At 43.5% G+C, this 21,051-nt stretch overlaps 2 protein-coding genes and 1 pseudogene across 5 annotated transcripts in view; 1 reads left to right on the top strand and 2 right to left on the bottom strand.

Annotated features, from left to right (window-relative positions):
- LOC131744510 (zinc finger protein 665-like) overlaps positions 1-21,051 on the bottom strand; it is a 341,106-nt gene that overhangs the window by 6,401 nt on the left and 313,654 nt on the right. The window contains exons 1-4 of one of the 3 annotated variants that reach the window (XM_067018793.1): positions 20,448-20,510; positions 16,592-16,682; positions 8,626-8,752; positions 6,576-7,779 (exon numbers count right to left, since the gene is read on the bottom strand). In XM_067018793.1, the coding sequence (XP_066874894.1) occupies positions 7,613-7,779; positions 8,626-8,752; positions 16,592-16,606 (309 nt within the window). In that variant the 5' untranslated portion in view covers positions 16,607-16,682; positions 20,448-20,510 and the 3' untranslated portion in view covers positions 6,576-7,612. Of the gene's footprint in view, positions 1-6,575; positions 7,780-8,625; positions 8,753-16,591; positions 16,683-20,447; positions 20,518-21,051 lie in introns of those variants that run through there. The other 2 variants (XM_059044051.2, XM_067018791.1) reach the window with 2 other exon arrangements.
- LOC131744559 (zinc finger protein 836-like) overlaps positions 1-21,051 on the bottom strand; it is a 383,402-nt gene that overhangs the window by 79,236 nt on the left and 283,115 nt on the right. The gene's annotated exons all lie outside the window — the stretch shown is intronic.
- LOC131744593 (acidic leucine-rich nuclear phosphoprotein 32 family member B-like) lies at positions 13,693-14,657 on the top strand (annotated as a pseudogene).

Raw genomic sequence — 21,051 nt, 5'->3', positions numbered from 1 at the left:
CTTTAAATTATTGGCCCCAAAGTGTATGTAATACAGTGTGCATTGAAAATTTATCTATTTATTATCTTTTTATTTTATTTATTTATTTTTGGCTGCGTTGGGTCTTTGTTGCTGCACGTGGGCTTTCTCTAGTTGTGGCGAGCGGGGGCTACTCTTCGTTGTGGTGCATGCACGGGTTTCTCATTGTGATGGCTTCTCTCGTGGCAGAGCATGGGCTCTAGGTACACAGGCTTCAGTAGTTTGGCTCCTGGGCTCTAAAGCACAGGCTCAGTAGTTGTGGCGCATAGGCTTAGTTGCTCTGCGGCATGTGGGATCTTCCCAGATCAGGGCTCGAACCCGTGTCCCCTGCATTGGCAGGTGGATTCTTAACCACTGAGCCACCAGGGAAGCCCTGAAAATTTATTAACTAGGATCAGAGACAATGTTGTTGGGATCAATTACAAATAAAAACATCTGGGCTTCCCTTGGCGCAGTGGTTGAGAGTCCGCCTGCCGATGCAGGGGACACAGGTTCATGCCCTGGTCTGGGAAGATCCCACATGCCGCAGAGCGGCTGGGCCCGTGAGCCGTGGCCGCTGAGCCTGCACATCTGGAGCCTGTGCTCCACAGCGGGAGAGGCCACAGCAGTGAGAGCCCCGTGTACCGCAAAAAAAAAAAAAGAATCTGCCTGCCAATGCAGGGGACATGGGTTCATCCCTGGTCCAGGAAGATCCCACATGCCACGGAGCAAGCCTGTGTGCCACAACTACTGAGCCTGCGCTCTAGAGCCCACGACCTGTGACTACTGAGCCCACGTGCCACAATTACTGAAGCCCGCATACTTAGAGCCTGTGCTTCGCAACAAGAGAAGTCACTGCAATGAGAAGCCTGTGCACTGCAATGAAGAGTAGCCCCGATCACCGCAACTAGAGAAAGCCCGTGCTTAGCAACAAAGACACCAAAAAAAAAAAAGAGAGAGTGAGAAAAGTACACAGACATTACCGGAGATACATCCAAGGATGTAAGAAGCAAGATCTGGAAGGAAAACATAGGAAATGGCCATCAAGAGGAGACAGATGAGTTTATTCTGCACATTTTCTTGCAGATACAATGAAATCTTACAGTATAGCAAAGCAGGGAGACAAGAGTTCACAATGATAATCTCCTAGCTGGATGGGCAGACAGTTTGTTTCAGGAAACAAAGATTAACAGGAGGTGTTTCCCAAGGTATTAGCATTTTAAGATGTGATCATATTAGTTAAAAAAAGAAAAAGAGGGCTTCCCTGGTGGCACAGTGGTTAAGAATCTGCCTGCCAAGGCAGGGGACATGGGTTCGAGCCCTGGTCTGGGCAGATCCCACATGCCGTAGAGTAAGTAAGCCTGTGTGCCACAACTACTGAGCCTGTGCTCTAGAGCTCATGAGCCACAACAACTGAAGCCCATGTGCCACAACTACTAAAGCCTGTGCACCTAGAGCCCGTGCGCCACAACAAAAGAAGCCACTGCAATGAGAAGCCCGCACGGCACTGCAACAAAAAGTAGCCCACGCTCGCCACAACTATAGAAAGCCTGCTCCCAGCAACAAAGACCAACTCAGCCAAAAATAAATAAATAAATACATTTTAAAAGAAAAAGAATCTTATTAACTAAACTATTAATTACCTAAAAATTTTAACAATTTGTCACATCAACTTTTTAGACTAAGACTCCTTATTTGGTGTTAAAAACAACAGTGTCCCTTTTGCTGCCTTGCTCTAATTACTGGAAATCATAGCACTGGATCTCTTAACACAATCTCTGCCATAAAAAAGACATGAAAAACACACAAACAAGACATGAAAAATGATGTTGGCAAGATAGCAGACCAGTAAACTCCAGGCACTCAGCCCATGGAGACACTGAATTAACAACAATATACAACAAGAACAAAACCCTTTGTGGGTTTTGTTTTGTTTTGGTTTTGGTTTTTTTTTGGCCGCACCACATGGCTGGTGGGATCTTAGTTCCCTGACCAAGGATTGAACTTTCCCTCGGCAGTGAAAGCACAGAGTCCTAAAGACTGGACTGCCAGGGAATTCCCAACAAAATCCTTTGGAATAACTCTAAGAACCAGGTGAGAAGCTGAAGCACCCAAAGCAATGCCTACACTCAAAACACAGAACCCAAAAGTGTAATCATAATGATTTTTGACTCAATCCCTCCAAGGCACAATAAGGTGAGAATAAACAGGAGAAAGTTTCCCAGTTCCCAGCTCCTCCTTTAGGAGAAAATGCAAATCAAACCCTCAAGGAGATATCACTTCACACCTTTAGAATGGCTATTATCAAAAAGACAAGAGAGGGGGAATTCCCTGGCGGTCCAGCAGCAAGGCCAAAAAAAAACAAAAAAACCAAGAGGTATGAGTGTTAGTAAGGTTGTGGATTAAGGAGAACCCTACCGTACTCTCGGAAGATTATGATTGTTTTAGTCACTGGAAAAAACTAATTACAGTCAAAATATATTTTTTTAAAGTACCACATAATGTAGTTTTTCCACATGCGGGTATATACCGAAAAGAAATGAAATCATCACTATCACAAAGAGATATCTGCATTCCTATGTTCCTTACAGCAGTATAAGCAATAGCCAAAATATGGAAACTACCTAAGTGTCCAACTAATGAATGGATTAAAAAAATCTCATTTCTATACAAAATGAGATATTATTCAGCCATAAGAAAGAATGAAATCCTGCTCTCTGTACCAACAAGGAGAGCATTTGAAGGGATTATGCTAAGTAAAATAAGTCTGAGAGGAAAACAAATACAGAATAATCTCACTTATATGTGGGGGGAAAAAAAGCCAAATACAAACAGAAAGTAAAATAGTGATTACCAAAGGCTGGGACATAGCAGAAATGGGGAGATGTTAGTCAAGATGAATTAGTTCTGGGGAATCTAACATACAGCATGCTCACTATGATTATTAATACTGCATTATATACTTGAAAGTTGTTAAGACAGTAACCTTCTAATGTTCTCACCACACAAACAAAGTTGTAATTATGTGAGTTAATGGATGTTTTAACAAACATACCTGGTAATCTTTTCAAAATATACATGTGTATCAAATCATCACACTTAACTTACACAATATTATATGTTGATTATATCTTAAAGCTTGAAAAAAGAAAATACAAAGGAGTGCACATAAAAGATACTGATTTATCATGTGAATAAAAATAATTTTAAAAATGAAAATAGAAAGAAAAAAAGACCATAGGAAACAGAGTCAAAGCTAGAAAGAAAAAAATTAAATTAAGAGATACGCAAAAAGAATGAAAAACTACAGAATATCACAAAATTAAAAGTTGGTTCTTTGATCAGATAGACATAATAAACCCTTAAGTAGATTAACTAACCAAAAAGAGAGAAGGCCGAATAACTAAAATAAAAAATGAAAGTGGGGGCATTACCATTGATTCCACAGAAATTAAAAAAAAATTAGAAGAGAATACCAAGAACAATTCTATCCCTAAATATTGCAAAATCTAAATGAATTCCTAGAGACACACCTATCAATAGAGTCATGAAGAAATAAAAAAATATGAACAGACCCATTCCTTGTAAGGAGACTGAGTCACTAACCAAAAATCACTGATCAAAATCAAAGGAGGACTTCCCTGGTGCTCCAGTGGTTAAGACTCCATGCTTCCACTGCAGGGCAAGGTTTGATCCCTGGTTAGGGAATTAAGATTCCACATGCCGCATGGTGCAGCCAGAAAAAAGAAAGAAAGAAAATCCAAAGGAAAGCTAGATAGTGTCACTACTGAATTCTACCCAACATCTTAAAAGAATTAAGATCAAGCTTCTTCAAACTCTTCCCCAAAATTTGAACAGGAAACACTTCAAAACTCATTATGAGACTAGAATTACTCTAAAATCAAAGTCAGACAAAGACTCTACAAAAAAACCCAAAAACCGGACTTCCCTGGTGGCGCAGTGTTTAAGAATCCTCCTGCCAATGCAGGGGACACAGGTTCGAGCCCTGGTCCGGGAAGATCCCACATGCCGCGGAGCAACTAAGCCCATGCATCATAACTACTGAGGGTGAACTCTAGAGCCTGCGAGCCACAACTACTGAGCTCACATGCCACAACTGCTGAAGCCCATACACCTAGAGCCCGTGCTCTGCAAAAAGAGAAGCCACCGCAAGGAGAAGCCCGAGCACCACATCGAAGAGCAGCCACCACCGCTGCAACTAGAGAAAGTCTGTGCGCAGCAATGAAGACCCAACACAGCCAAAAATAAAATATAAAATAAATTTAAAAATCTTTTTAAAACCCCACTATTAAAAAAAAAAAAAAAAGAAAGAAAGAAACCCCACTATTGGGCTTCCCTGGTGGCGCAGTGGTTGAGAGTCCGCCTGCCGATGCAGGGGACGCGGGTTCGTGCCCCGGTCCGGGAAGATCCCACGTGCCGCGGAGCGGCTGGGCCCGTGAGCCATGACCGCTGGGCCTGCGCGTCCGGAGCCTGTGCTCCGCAACGGGAGAGGCCATAACAGTGAGAGGCCCACGTACCGAAAAAAAAAAAAAAAGAATACACCTTCCAAAGCAGGGGATGCGGGTTTGATCCCTGGTCAGGGAACTAAGATCTCACATGTCATGGGGCAACTAACTCCACACACTGCAACTACTGAGCCCACGTGCCACAACTAGAGAGAAGCCAGTGCATCAGAATGAAATATCTCATATGACACAACAAAGATACCACATGCTGCAACTAAGACCCAACACAGCCAAATAAATACATAAATAAATAATTTTTAAAAAATAGAACCAAGATCTAAACATACAACCTAAAAGCATAAAACTCCTAGAAGAAAACATAGGAAAAAATCTTAAATGGCATTGGATACAGCAATGATTGAGAACATATGACTGTAAAAGCACAGCAAACGGAAGTAAAAACAGATAAATAGGACTACATCAAAATTACAAACTATTGTGAGTCAAATCACACTCAGTAGAGTGAAAAGACAGTCTGCAGAAGGGGGAGAAAATATTTGCAAATCATGTATGTGATAATGGGTTAATACTGAAAATATATGAAGAACTGTAAAAGAGTCTGGTCACCAATTTCACAATGAAGGGCCATTCCCCAATTCAACTACCCACGCATTACAAAAAAAAACAAGACACTAAGAATATCATAAAAATATGAACCTGCTGACTAAATAAATGTCAAGCTCATTTATAATGCATAGAGGGACTTCCCTGGTGGCACAGTGGTTAAGAATCTGCTTGCCAATGCAGGGGACATGAGTTTGATCCCTGGTCCGGGAAGATCCCACATGCCACAGAGCAACTAAGCCCACGAGCCACAACTACTGAGCCCATGTGCCACAACTACTGAAGCCCATGTGCCTAGAGCCAGTGCTCTGCAACAAGAGAAGCCAGTGCAATGAGAAGCCCGCGCACCGCGATGAAGAGTAGCCCCTGCTCGCCGCAACTAGAGAAAGCCCGCACGCAGCAACAAAGACCCAACGCAGCCAAAAATAAAATAAAATAAATAAATTTTTTAAAAAAAAACACACAATAAAAAGATGCTTCAAAATAGTATTTGTTGAGGTCAGATAAACAATGACACATACAGGGTATGAAAACTGTAGAATGAACAGTTTAGTCAACAGCCCCAGAGATTTGAGGATGTGAACTTGGACAATGTTGGCCCAAGGAGAAATTCCTATACCATTTATTGAGGCTGCAAGGGGATGATGATTAGTATATGTGAAAAACACTGTCACAGTCGCCTTTGAGACACGCTTTTGTGATACTCCTCAAAACCAGAAGAAAAAACTGGAAACACTTATCAGTCAAGTGTTTCTTTGTGTGGTTTTTTTTTTTTTTTTCTGGCCATGCAACATGTGGAATCTTAGCTCCGTGACCGGGGATTGAACCTGCACCCCCTTCATTGGAAGCGCAAAGTCTTAACCACTGGACCACCAGGGAAGTCCCCCCTCAAGCTCCTGTGATGCTTTCTATTTCAGTATCCTGGGACATGCTGACTACTCTAGTGAATAGCTTCAAGCGGTACTTCTGTATGTAGCAGAATAATATTGCGACGAATTAGTAAAATGCTATGTTTCCGGACTTCCCTGATGGCGCAGTGGTTAAGAATCCGCCTGCCAACGCAGGGGACACGGGTTCGAGCCCTGGTCCGGGAAGATCCCACATGCCACAGAGCAACTAAGCCCGTGCGCCACAACTACTGAGCCTGCACTCTAGAGCCCACGAGCCACAACTACTGAGCCCACATGCCACAACTACTGAAGCCCGCGCACCTAGAGCCTGTGCTCCACAACAAGAAAAGCCACCACAATCAGAAGTCCGCGTACCACAACGAAGAGTAGCCCCCGCTCGCCACAACTAGAGAAAGCCCACATGCAGCAACAAAGACCCAACACAGCCAAAAATAAATAAATAAATTAATAAATTAATTAATTTTTTAAAAAAAGAATGCAATGTTTCCAAGTAAACCTACTCCACAGGGGAGTGGAGAGAAGTTATTCATCACCTAAAGACAGCTTATCACAGCAACAAACAAACAAACAAAAGGATGAAATATCAAATACCTACAAATGGGTATTTTAAAAGCAATTTCAGAGGCAAATCATGCAAACTAAAGAAAATATGACACCAAGAAGAGTCTACATTCCCAGACCAAGTAGAGAGGTAAAAGAACAAGAAAAATACAATATACTGGGGTCAGATATTATAGAACTTTAACATGGGACCACGGGCTCTACCCATAGTTGCCAAGCTCAGAGATTCATATATGCTCCCCATGTGGGATTGGGGATCAAAGAGAATCTCTTCGTCCATATACTGTTTATAGTTTTCCTAAGTAACAATTACAGAAGATCCAACCCATTTCCCCATTACACACACCCCAAAAGTATGTGGCAAAAGCAGAACAGAAGAAATGGCTGAGGGGGAATTCCCTGGCAGATTCACTGGTTAGGATTCCGGGTTTTCACTGCCACGGGCCCAAGTTCAATCTTTGATTGGGGAACTAGGATCCTGCAAGCCGCATGGCACAGCCAAAAAAAAAAAAAAAGGAAAAAACGAAAACAAAAAACAAAGAAATGGCTGAGGGATCTGAATGGCAGACACGGCCTGAAACAGATCCATGCAGGTTCTGAGGTGCCAGATGGAATCAAAGAGCAGCCACTGTTTTCCCATCATTTAATTAGTTCTTCCAAGTACACCAAACTGAGACAGGTCCAGGGCTTTGGACCATGGAGGCCTCAGCTCTTATCTATATGGACTAAAAACTGAAAATCCCATGCAATAAATTACAGAAGGAGAGACCAAGGGGGAAACAGATTCCTTTGAAACAGCTCACTACGTGCTACGCAAATCAAGCAACAAGTTCACAAGACCCAGACGGCAGAGTGTAGATCACGATAAAGACCTTGCCTTTGATTCTACTGGAGCTGCAGCACCACAGGGAGGTGAAAGGATGCATTTTACACATTGAAGGATAGTGTGCTATGTTGGGGAGAAGAAAAATTTCCCCTGAGAAAAGTTCGTAAGTAATAAACTTCGAATTTCCTAAAGAGCCGTCCCACGAAGGGAGAGATTTCCAAACACCATTAATGGTGCGGCTTCCTCTCTGCCCATCTGAGATCTGACCTGTGTTCATACTTCTGATACATCCCCACCCATTGTTTTTTTGCTATTTTCATGTCACTCTTCACAGTCAAGTGCTCCTCCTCTTGCTCCAAAATGCAAATAATATTCACGTCAGGAACAGAAATAACTGCCGAAAGAGAAAATAAATAATATGTTGTGGGCTTTCCAGAATCCCAGCTCTTTCATCAGCACAGGAGTGAGCACACAACAAATGGATCTCAAAAACTATTTCACAAATTCATTCATTCACTGCTTGCCTCCTTCTCAATGCAAAGAGAATAGTATAATATGCAGATAACTGGCTTTCTTCCAAGAAGTAGTGACTCAGGGCTTCCCTGGTGGCGCAGTGGTTAAGAATCTGCCTGCCAATGCAGGGGACATGGGTTCGAGCCCTGGTCCGGGAAGATCCCACGTGCCGCGGAGCAACTAAGCTCGTGTGCCACAACTACTGAGCCTACAAACCACAACTACTGAACCCGTGAGCCACAACTACTGAAACCTGCGTGCCTAGAGCCTGTGCTCCACCACAAGAGAAGCCGCCACAATGAGAAGCCTGCACACTGCAATGAAGACTAGCCCCCGCTCGCCGCAACCGGAGAAGGCCCACGTGCAGCAATGAAGACCCAACGCAGCCAAAAATAAAAATTTAAATAAATAAATAAATTTATTTTTTAAAAAATGGTGACTCAAAAGCTCAGCGGTATGAAATAGGGAATCAGATATTTTAGGTTTCCAATTGGGCTTTATCAATACTTAAGCTCTGGAACAACTCCTGGTGTATCATGAAGTGGGCAGGTCACCAGAAGAAAGGACAACGTTAAACTCCTGACACTACACCATGAAGCTTTTCATGTTTGAGTCAACGGGGCTTTGAGCTCAGTGAAGCAATGCAGAGGCTCCCCAAAGGCACAAAAGGGAAAATGCAAAGATACATAAGGGCAGATCCCAATTTCTGGAGGGAAGTTATCCTCACCCAGGGAGACCAGGTTCCTGTAGGTCTCCAACATCACGTCCCTGTACAAGGCCCTCTGAGCAGGGTCCAGGCATTCCCACTCCTCCTGAGAGAATTCTATGGCCACATCCTTGAAGGTCAACTGTGCCTGAAATGAAAACACATTTCACCAAGGGGCCCTGAGGAGAGTCCTTATTTTCACACAGAATGAGAAGAGGAGAGAGGGGTAAGGATCAGTTCAATTGAAGTATGTAGTCTGACAGATCCATGTTAATGTATTTAGAGGAAACTATGGGTCTCAAATTTTAATTTCTTATGCTTTTTCACAGAGATTATAATATCTTCCATTCAATATGGATTTTTCATTTTTTTGGACAATACATGAAACGCATACAAATAAAATTCAACAACAGGATGTCCAGGCAGAAGTGTTACATATTATGTTTCACACACGGAGTGTTATTCAATATTTAGATGAGCTACAGTATGACTGGTGTCTTCAGAGATGACAAAGTCCACAGTGGCTTTAAAGAAAAGTCAAAATCTTAAATTATGATGATGATACCAAGAGCAATGACTAAAGCTGTCCTATATGCTAAGCACTACTCTTAAATGTTTTACATGTATGAACTTGTTATCAACGTAATAGCTCATTAGAGAAAGTCCCATTTTTATTTTTCAGAGGAGTAAACTGTGTCCAAGACACTCTAAGAAACTTGACTCAGAACAAACAGCTAGGAAATGGCACTGCAGGCACAAAAACTCAGGTAGTCAGACTTTAGAATGGAACATAAAATATCAAAGTTAAGTGACAGATAGAGGATAAATGCACACTGACAGAGGGTTCCCCGAGAAAACTTGAGATAATTTCAAGGTTAACCTATAGAACTGCATAAAAGGTCACTACACACACACACACACACACACACACACACACACTGAAGATATTAATAATCTTCCTACTATAAAACATTAATCTGATAGTGTAGGAAAAATTTAAAGCCATGGAATACATTCAAGATATAATTTCAGGGACTTCCCTGGTGGTCCAGTGGTAAAGAATCTGCCTTACAATGCAGGGGAAGCAGGATCGATCCCTGGTCAGGGAAATAAGATCTCACATGCTTCAGGGCAACTAAACCCGCATGCCACAACTAGTGAGCACTCCCGCGCCTAAAATAGAGCCCGCGTGCTGCAAACTACAGAGCCCACGTGCTCTGGAACCCCCGCACCACAACTACAGACCCCATGCACCCTGGAAACTGTGTACCAGAACCAGAGAAGAGAAAACCCACACGCCACAACCAGAGAAGACCATGCACCACAACGAAGAGCCCGCGTGCCGCAACTAAGGCCCAACGCCAAAAATAAATAAAATAAACAATAATAAATAAATCTTTAAAATAAAAGATATAATTTCAACTGCTAAAAAATATAAAACTTACTAATGAAATGTCTTTTATATGTCTTTTATAAAAGCCATGGACTTCCACATTCATGCACTCAGGCACTGATGTGCAAACACATAATTAACTGAAATGAGAGGTGTCTCAGTCCACACGCTCTGGAGCCCTTGCGCCACAACTACAGAGCCCACGCACTCTGGAGCCTGCGTGCCACAATGTGAGAGAAGCCTGCATGCCACAACGTGAGAGAAGCCTGCGTGCCACAAGAAAGATCCCGCAAGCCACAACTAAGTCCCGACACAGCCAAAAATTTTTAAAAAAGAAAAAAAAGTACAAACATGAAAAAATACATAGAATACTTTATCTCCCATCTCTTATTAGTGTTACACAGAAATTTAACAGGTTAAGATAAAAAAATTTATCACAGTATTAGACACTTCCAAAAATCACTGCATAATTTAAAACCATGACAAAAATGAAACTGGGGGAAAACCTTATTAAGCAAAAATATTTCATCAAACGTCATGATCAGAAGAAAACACTGGATGCATTTCCGCTGAAATTACTGTGGAGAAAACTGGGCCGGGCCAGGGCTCCTGCCGTTCACCACTATACAGTATGTCTGAGCAAGCAGAAGATGTAAAAGGGAGGAAAAAATAGAGAGTGAGAGTGAGAAACAGAGAAAGAGAGTCAAAGAGCTCGAACTGTTAAAAAATCACAAATCTAAGGGCATGGATTGGATTAAAGTGACATGAGGGAGAAAGATATTCCATGATAAAGAGACAGCTGGGGTAACTACATAACATCAGACAAAATAAAGACAAAAAATGTCACAAGAGACAAAAAAACATTATATAATGATAAAAGGGTTAATTCACCAAGAAGACACAACAATTATAAATATTTATATATCTAACATTAGAGCTCCCAAATATATGAAGCAAACATTGACAGAGATGAAGCAAGAAATAGACAGTAATAGTACAGTAATAGTATAAGACTTCAATGCCCCAGTTATACCTATGGATGGAACCAAACAGGAGATCAGTAAGGAAACAGAGGACTTGAACAACACTATAAACCAATGGGAACAAATGGATATATAGAGATCACTCCATCCAATAACAGCAGAAAACAGCCTTCTCAAGCACACATGAAACATTCTCCATGACAGACAATTTGTTAGGCCACAAACCAAATCTTAACAAGTTTAAGAAGATTGAAATAATAAAAAGTATCTCCTCTACCTCACGGAAATGAAAACAGAAGCAGATAACAGAAGAAAAACAAATATCCATAAAATCTGGAAATTAATCATCTTCTTAAACAACCAATAGGATAAAGAAGGAATGACAAGGGAATTTTTAAAATATCTGGATGAAAATGAAGTATAAAATATAATGTACCGGACTTCCCTGGTAGCACAGTGGTTAAGAATCTGCCTGGCAATGCAGGGGATACAGGTTCGAGTCCTGGTCCGGGAAGATCCCACATGCCGCAGAGCAGCTAAGCCCGTGCGCCACAACTATCGGACCTGCGCTCTAGAGCCCGCAAGCCACAACTACTGAGTTCATGCACCACAACTACTGAAGCCTGCACACTCTAGGACCAGTGCTCCGCAACAAGAGAAGCCACCACAATGAGAAGCCCACGCACCGCAACGGGGACTAGCCCCTGCTCGCTGCATCTAGAGAAAGCCCATGCGCAGCAATGAAGACCCAATGAAGCCAAAAATAAATAAATAATTTTTTTTAAAAAAAGGAGAAAAGATCTCAAATCAGAACAAAAGAGATAAATAATAAAGATAAGACTAGACATAAATGAAATATAAAATAGGAAAACCACATAAAAATCAAAAAAGCAAAAGTTGGTTTTTTGAAAGGATGAACAAATTGACACTTAGCTAGGCTAAAAAAAAAGTAAATATTGAATTAACTAAAATCACAGATGAAAGAGGAAAAACTGTAACTGAATCACAGAAAATTTTAATCACTATTAAAAGAGAGTACTACGAACAATTTTATGCCAAAAAATTACATAACCTGAAAGATATGGGTAAATTCCTAGAAAAACACCCTACAAAGATCTAATCATGAAAAAATAAAAGATGTGAACAGAGTCATACCTAGAGAGATTGATGCAGTAATCAAAAACCTGCAAGGTGAGGGTGATTCAGCACACACAAAAAAATCAATCAATACACCACATAAATAGAATGAATGAAAAATAACACATGATCATCTCAATTGATGCCAAAAAAGCATTTGACAAAATTCAGGGACATTTAAAGATAAAAACACTAGGTAATTACCTCAGTATAATAACAGCTAATGTATATATTTTAAATCTTTGAGATCTGTTCATGATGCTGTGTTTATTTTTTCTTAACATCTTTATTTAACTGTTTTACAATAGTGTGTTAGTTTCTCCTTTACAACAAAGTGAATCAGTTATACATATACGTTTCCATATCTCTTCCCTCTTGTGTCACCCTCCCTCCCACCCTCCCTATCCCACCCCTCTAGGTGGTCACAAAGCACAGAGATGATCTCCCTGTGCTATGCGGCAGCTTCCCACTAGCTGTCTAATTTACATTTGGTAGTGTGTATATGTCCCTGCCACTCTCTCACTTCGTCACAGCTCACCCTTCCCCCTCCCCATATCCTCAAGTCCATGCTCTAGTAAGTCTGTGTTTTATTCCTGTCCTACCACTAATCTTTTCATGACATTTTTTTGTGTTAGATTCTATATATGTGTTAGCATACAGTATTTGTTTTTCTCCTTCTGACTTACTTCACTCTGTATGACAGACTCCAGGTCTATCCACCTCATTACAAATAACTCAGTTTCATTTCTTTTTATGGCTGAGTATATTCCATTGTATATATATATATATTCATCTGTCGATGGACGCTTAGGTTGCTTCCATGTCCTGGCTATTGTAAATAGAGCTGCAGTGAACATTGTGGTACATGATGACTCTTTTTGAATTATGGTTTTCTCAGGTTATATGCCCAGTAGTGGGATTGCTGGGTCACATGGTAGTTCTATTTGTAGTTTTTTAAGGAACCTCCATACTGTTCTCCATAGCGGCTGTATCAATTTACATTCCCACCAGCAGTGCAAGAGGGTTCCCTTTCCTTCACACCCTCTCCAGCATTTATTGTTTGTAGATTTTTTGATGATGGCCATTCTGACCGGTGTGAGATGATATCTTATTGTAGTTTTGATTTGCATTTCTCTAATGATTAACGATGTTGAGCATTCTCTCATGTGTTTGTTGGCCATCTGTATATTAAAAGCACATAGCCAAGGTGCCTCTCCCCACCCCGTCCTTGGCGCGCCGCAGCCGCGGAGCCCAGCGAGCCCAGCAGAGCCACCTGCGCCGCGTCGCCGGTTTAAGCGCAGTGCGGGGCCACGGCCAGGGGCGGCGGTAGTGAGACCAGCACTGCGCCCCAGCCCCGCTTTCCCTCCATGGTCTCTCTCCGCTCCCGTGAGTAACCTGGCTCCGGGGGCTCCGCTTGCCTGCCCGCACGCCACCCACAGCCCAGGACCACGCCGCCGGGCACTGCTGCTAGCAGACCCCTTCTGACCGCCCTCTCGCTGCGCAGGCTGGGACACCTCTCCCCACTACGCCCTCTGCCACGGAAAGTTAAGTTTGAAGAGGGGGGAAGAGAGAAACATGGACGGGAAGAGGAGGATCCACCTGGAGCTGAGGAACCAGATCCCAGCAGCTGTTTGAGAACTTGTCCTGGACAATTAATTGCAAATCAAACGATGGGGAAATTAAGGGCCTAACGGCTGAATGTGCAAACTTAGAGTTCCTCGGTTTCATAAATGTAGGCTTGATTTCAGTTTCAAATCTCCCCAAACAACCTGAATTGAAAAAGCTTGAGCCCAGTGACAACAGAATCTTTGGAGGTCTGGATATGTTAGCAGAAAAACTTGCAAATCTTACACATCTAAACTTAACTGGAAATAAACTGATGAAAGATATCAGCAGCACCCTGGGACCTTTGAAAAAGTTGGGATGTCTGAAGAGCCTGGATCTGTTTAACCGTGAGGTTACTAACCTGAATGACTACCGAGAGAGTGTCTTCAAGCTCCTGCCCCAGCTGACCTACCTGCGAGGCTGTGGGCGAGAGGACAGTGGAGCCCCTGACTCAGATGCCGGGGCGGATGGTGTGGACGATGGAGGAGGAGAAGGTGAGGACCAGGAGGAGGAGGAGGAGGGTGGTGAGGAAGAGTGTGATGATGGATGAAGATGCAGATGCAGATGCAGAAGGGGGGGATGAAGATGAAGTCAGTGGGGAGGAGGAAGAATGTGGACGTGATGGAGAAGCTGATGAAGATGAGGAGGAGGATGAAGAGGAGGATGATGAAGAAGGAGACAATAAGGACCAGGAGGAGGAGGAGGAAGAGTATGATGATGAAGAGGGGGGGATGAAGATGAAGTCAGTGGGGAGGAAGAATGTGGACGTGATGGAGAAGCTGATGAAGATGATGAGGAGGAGGATGAAGAGGAGGAGGAAGAAGAGGAAGAAAGCGGGAAAGGTGAAAAGAGGAAGAGAGAAACAGATGATGAAGGAGAAGATGATTAAGACCCCAAATAACCTGCAAAAAAAGAACTGCTCAGGACTGGCTGAACTGCTCACATGGATTTGGCAGCTGTTTAAAAAAAAAAAAAAAAAAAAAAAAAGAAAGGTAGCTGTTGTGACACAAACCCCAGGACACCCACCCACCCAAAGAGCCAAAGAATAGTTCCTGTGACATTCCGCCGTCCTCCATTTAGTGCCTCTTGGAAACCCACCACCAAGCTTGGGGACGTCACCCCAACAGAGCGGTGAGCGTTGTTAGGTTTCCGTGGAAGACACGTGCTGTAGCGTGCACAGCTGCGACTGGTGAGCCAGCCGTCCGGGCTGCCAGTGACACTGAGACTGCAACAGCATTTTCACTTTCTGTACAACGAAGAAGCTTTGTAAATAAAATCTTAACATTTTGGGTCTGTTAAAAAAAAAAAAAGCACATAGCTAACATCAAAATCAATGGCAGAAGATGCAAGTTTTTCCTCTAAGGTCAGAAAGAAGGCAATGCTGTACACTCTCTGCACTACTATTCAGCAACGTACAGCAATACCCAACCAGAGCAATTAGGCAAGAAAAATACAGAAGTAAAATTATCTTTTTTTTTTTTTGCAGATGACAAGATCTTATATGTACAAAACCATAAAGATACAACAAGAAAAATGTTATAAATAAAAAACGAGGGCTTCCCTGGTGGCACAGTGGTTGAGAGTCCGCCTGCCGATGCAGGGGACACGGGTTTATGCCCCGGTCCGGGAGGATCCCACGTGCCGCCGAGCAGCTAGGCCCATGAGCCATGGCCGCTGAGCCTGTGCATCTGGAGCCTGTGCTCCGCAACGGGAGAGATCACAACAGTGAGAGGCCTGCATACCGCAAAAAAAAAAAAAAGCAAAATAGCATGGCATTGGCATAAACAGATATTTAAACAAATAGACCAGGGATTTCTCTGGTGGTCCAGCAGGTAAGACTCCGTGCTCCCAATGCAGGATTTGATCCCTTGTCCGGGAACATGCAACAAGATCCCACATGCATGCCACACTAACAGTTCGCATGCTACAACAAAGAAGTCTGCATGCCGCAACTAAGAAGTACGCATGCTGCAACTAAAGATCCCACATGCCACAACTAAACATGTTGCAATGAAGATCCCACATGCCACAACAAAGACCCGGAGCAGCCCCAAAATAAAGACATAAATTTAAAAAATAAAATAAAATAAAACAGAACATTCAAAAATAAACCCCTGCACATATGCCAACTAATTTTTGACAAGGATGCTAAGACTACACAATGCGGAAAGGACAGTCTCTTCAACAAATGCTGCTGGGAAACTGAGTATCTACCAGCAAAAGAATGAAGCTGAAACATTACCTGCATCAAACTTAAAAAACCTTCTGTGTGTCAAAGGACACAGTGAGTAGTGGGAAAAGACCACCCCCAAGGAATGAAGGTGATGAAGATGATTTAAAGAATCTCTAAGTGTCAGAGACTTAGGTTGATTTCATAGTTTAAAATCAGTGACGGAATAAAACACCATCTATCACTGATGTCTCTGAACTTTCCATTCCATTCCCAATGATTAAGATTTTGAATGAAATACACTCATTTAGCTTCAAGTGTACTAAAACAGTCAGAACTGATTTCCCCTTATTGGTCTATGTTCTAGATTTTACCAGGTATTTGTACATATTGCTATGTGACTTCCACGTGCAGTTTCTTTATCAGGGTTTACAGAGAGTGGACAGTGCATCCACATGGGGCCCCTAAGCTATCCCTGCTGCCCAACGACACTGACACGGTGTCTCCAACTCATGGGTGTGAAGCCCTGTCAAGGACTATGCCTAGTGGAGACTCTAAGTGGAGATGACAGGCCCTGAGGGAAGCCCCCAGGTGAGTCTGAGTGTACAGGTGTCAGGCTCAGAGTCAGAGATTAGCGAGTGCAAAGAAGGGCACTTCAGGAAGGACAGACAGAAGAAACAACTGAGAATATGACTTTACCTGAGAAAGAGCCATTTCTGACTCCTTTTCTTTCCTCTCCCTCCTCTTCAGGGCTTCTTCCTCAGACAATGTTGAGTCTTTAGAGGTCGACCTTGAAAGTTGAAAATAGGCTGTTTAAGGCTTGGAATCAACACACCCCCTTCCTGAGTCACCACCGCACACACAGGGAAGCCCTCAGCACGTGGAACAGACGGTCCCCTGCTGCCCACTGTCCCAGGGGGGGCTCAGGACAGTAACTCCCACACAGAGACCAACAAGTCAGTTTTCCCACCCTTGCTTCAGATCTCGCTCCCCTCCTGGTGAGGCCCTCACGTACACAGCAGCAGCGGGCACCTCGGCTGGACCCGACGACCCCCTGCGGGTCACAGCCCAGCCCTGATCCATCCCCACGCAGAGCAGAGCCCCTCGGCCTCAGCCCCGATCTCAGCCCTCGGGAACGGGGGGGACTCAGAGTCACGATGCTCAAATGGATACAAATTAGAATCACCCAGGGAATTTTAAATATTACTGAGCCTGGGCCAAACCTCAACTATTTGAAGGGGAATATCTGGTCAGGGGACACAAAACACATGTGCAAAATGCCTCAGCAATCTAATGTGAAGTCTGGGTTAAGCACCACTCAGAGGAATCAAGCCCAGCACACCTCTCACTTTCTTTGTCTTTTCCAGCTTTACTGAGGTATAACTGACTAATGAAAATGGTATATATATTTTATATATATATATATATGGTGTACAATATGATCATTTGACAAGCATATGCAGTGTGAAATATTTATCACAATCAAGGAATTAACATATCTAACAACTCACAATTACCATTTTTCACGTCTGTGCAGTGAGAACACTTAAGATTTACTCTTGGGACTTCCCTGGTGGCGCGGTGGTTAAGAATCTGCCCGCCAATGCAGGGGACACGGGTTCGAGCCCTGGTCCAGGAAGATCCCACATGTTGCAGAGCAACTAAGCCCATGTGCCACAACTACTGAAGCCCACACGACTAGAGCCTGTGCTCCACAACGAGAAGCCACCACAATGAGAAGCCCGTGTACCGCATCGAAGAGTAGCCACCACTCGCCGCAACTAGAGAAAAGCCTGCGTGCAGCAATGAAGACCCAATGCAGCCAAAAATTTAAAAAAATTTTTTTTAAAAAGATTTACTCTCTCCAAAAATTTCAAGTATTTAGTAGCACAGTATGATTAACTATAGTGACCACGTTATACATTACTCCAGAACTTACTCATGTAACAACTGGAAGTTTGTACCTGTTGACCCGCATCTCCCAATTTTCCCCACCCCCATCCCCTGGTAACCACCATTCTACTGTCTGTTACTATGAATTTGACTTTTGTAGAATCCACATATAAGGGAGACCATACAATATCGGTCTCTCTCTGGCTTACTTCACTTAGCATAATGTTCTCTACACTGATCCAAGTTGTCATAAATGGCAAATCTCCTTAATTTTTATGGCTAAATAATATTTCACAATGTTTTCAATACCCACTAATCTATCAGCAGACATTTAGGTTGTTTCTGTACCTTGGCCGTTGTAAAATATACACATATGCAGTAATGCTCATGTGAGTTTGGGTATGTTCTTCAATATACTGCTTTCATTTCCTGTTTTTGTTTTCTTTTGTTTTTGTTTTTTTAGATATACTATCAGAAGTGGGACCGCTAGATCCTGTGCCTGTTCGTTCTATTTTCAATTTTTTAGGAAATTCCTTACTGTTTTCCACAAAGCTGTACCATTTACATTGCCACCAACAGTGCACAAGCGTTCTCCATTCTCGGTATTTTGTGGGCACATGCGTGTGTGTGCGTGCCCTCTTCATTATGAATGGATGGGTTTTGTTGGAAGAAGCTTTCAGGTCATTTGCAGAGAACGGTCAAGAGGGACCTGAGGGAAACATCTTGTCACCTCATAGCTCACTCTTTTACCAGATCACACAAAAAGGAAGAAAAAAGACTATTAGACTAACTGGTTAAACTAGGTTTTGACGGTTAATATAAAAGATCATTGACATCTTTACCAAGTACTCATCAAAATAATCTAAGATAAAGAGGAAGAAACACACAGATATCGAATAAACCTCAAAAAAATTTTAAAGGGAAATAACTTGTGAATTTTTTTAATCTAATAATTCTGGTGTCAAAGATTTAAAAATTGACAATATATCATAATTAGAAAAAAAATAACATGACTCGATTATAGAAGACCAGCAAAGGTTATTTCAGAAGTTAATAACTATTTATAGGAAAGTAGAAATTGAATACACTAAGATTTATTCCAAGCTACAAAAAGAATTAAATGTAAAGAAAACAGCAAGAAAAAAGTAAATCCAATACAACCCCTCCACACACATTTCATGTTCCTTTAAAAAGGCACCATGGGGGCTTCCCTGGTGGCGCAGTGGTTGAGAGTCCGCCTGCCGATGCAGGGGACACGGGTTCGTGGCCCCGGTCCGGGAAGATCCCACATGACGCAGAGCGGCTAGGCCTGTGGGCCATGGCCACTGAGCCTGCGCGTCCGGAGCCTGTGCTCCGCAACAGGAGAGGCCACAGCAGTGAGAGGCCCTCGTACCGCAAAAAAAAAAAAAAAAAAAAAGGCACCATGTACTGACAGTCAGTCATTTCTTGCTGCACGATTCCTGCCCATAGTCCTCTACCCCATGTTAGGAAAAGGGAAGGGGGTGGGGGTGACCCACAACGGAGTGACGTCACTGCCCGCTGGCTGAACAGGGCTTGCAAATGGAAGTCATCTTCTGTTACAAATAATTACAAAATGCATAAGCCCTGTGCACAGGAGTTGTGCACTTCTCATCCTTTTCTGTATAATTTAAACAAACAAGTCTTATTTGTATTAGATTCTAAAGCCGCAAATCAATATATTACACTTCGATCATCCACATCCAAACAACTCACCACCCACTTGGATCCAGTTTCCCCCCTCTACCTGCGCTACTGTGTGTTTCCATGTCATTCCGTTTATATATCTCCCTATTTCTTTCTCTCTTTTTATTCCCCTCTGCTCTACTGCTTTCTTCCCGCCTATTTCTTCCCTCACTCCCGTCCTGCCGCACTCTGCAATTTGTTCCTCCTCTTGTTCTTCTTTCTCCTCAATCTTTCTGATTGCCCGAAACCTCCATATATTTCTTCCTCTTTCTTTCTCCATCTCTGCTACCTCTCTGTCCTCGGGTTACACCCCTTCTATCCCTTTCACCTTCCCTTTGACTTCCACTCTCTGGCACCCCACACGGCTACGTCTCCTTCCTGCTCTCCCTCTGCTCTCGCCTCCAGTTGTCCTCTTTCTCTCCCTGCACCATGTTGCTCTGTTGGCCATTCTCCAAATAAGCTGAACTGAGGACCGAAGAACACTGGGTGTTCACGCAGAAACACCGGCCTGAAGAGACGCGAGGACAGAGGGGCGGGGAGGGAGGGGGTCTCCGGAGAGGGAGGGGCGGGCTCTCCAGAATCCCAGGACCGGGGAGAGGACGCGGCCTGTCCGGGAGCGGGGCGGCCAGCGCTGCCCTCCAGAGGGTGAGGCTTGGGGGACGCGAATCCACCTCGCGGAAGAGGGCTTTACAGGCTGAAGGCGGAGTCAGTAAAAGGTTTCAAACAGCAAAACGGCGCGAAAGGCGGTGTCTACGTGGGCCGAAGGCCGAAAATCCAAAGACCGGGACGGGCCTCAGAGCGATTTCAACCCCAAAGGGAAACGACCCCCACTGTGAATTTCTTTAGGATGTAAGGGCGGGGGCGAGTATTTAAAATTCCGCAGTAAGTCCCACACTCTGAAGATGAATGGGGGGGGGCCCCGAAGCGCAGATACAGTAGAAAGAAGAAACTCACGCACCAAAAATTGACTTCAGCGCTCCGTGGTGACCCAAGGCGCTCTCTCCGCTTCCGTGTCCGTAGAACACTGCGCAGGCGCAGAAGGAGCAGCCTGGGGGCGGGGACTGCGAAAGGCGCTGACGCGAGGAGGCGGGGCGAGGAGAGCGCCCGGGCCTGCGGGGGAGCCCCCCCCAGGGGGCGGGTGCAGGAGGCGGGGCCTCTGCATCCCCTCCCCCACCCCCAGCCTTGCCTGTAAAGCGTCTCTAGGGATTTAGAAACGTGGTCTTTTTTTTTAACACCTTTATTGGAGTATAATTGCTTTACAATGGTGTGTTAGTTTCTGCTTTACAACAAAGTGAATCAGTTATACATATACATATGAAACGAGTGTCTTTTGAACTGTGCAGCCGCTTTGCCTCCTGCTTATTTTGATTTTCTGTTGAAACCAAAGGTAATCACCAGTTAGATCTATTTAGCTTGCTAAATAAATAATAAACTGTAACCTGCTTTTGAGGATCAAGCCCACTTTAATTATTTTTAGGAAAGCTTGCACATCCTGCAAGTGTCATTTAGCTAAAGATGTTTGTCCAAGTTGTTTTTTAGAAACTTGGAGTCAGCTGTGTCCA

The sequence above is a fragment of the Kogia breviceps genome, chromosome 18 (assembly GCF_026419965.1).
Source record: "Kogia breviceps isolate mKogBre1 chromosome 18, mKogBre1 haplotype 1, whole genome shotgun sequence".
Taxonomy (NCBI): Eukaryota; Metazoa; Chordata; class Mammalia; order Artiodactyla; family Physeteridae; genus Kogia; species Kogia breviceps.
This window is presented reverse-complemented; position numbering and strand designations above follow the sequence as displayed.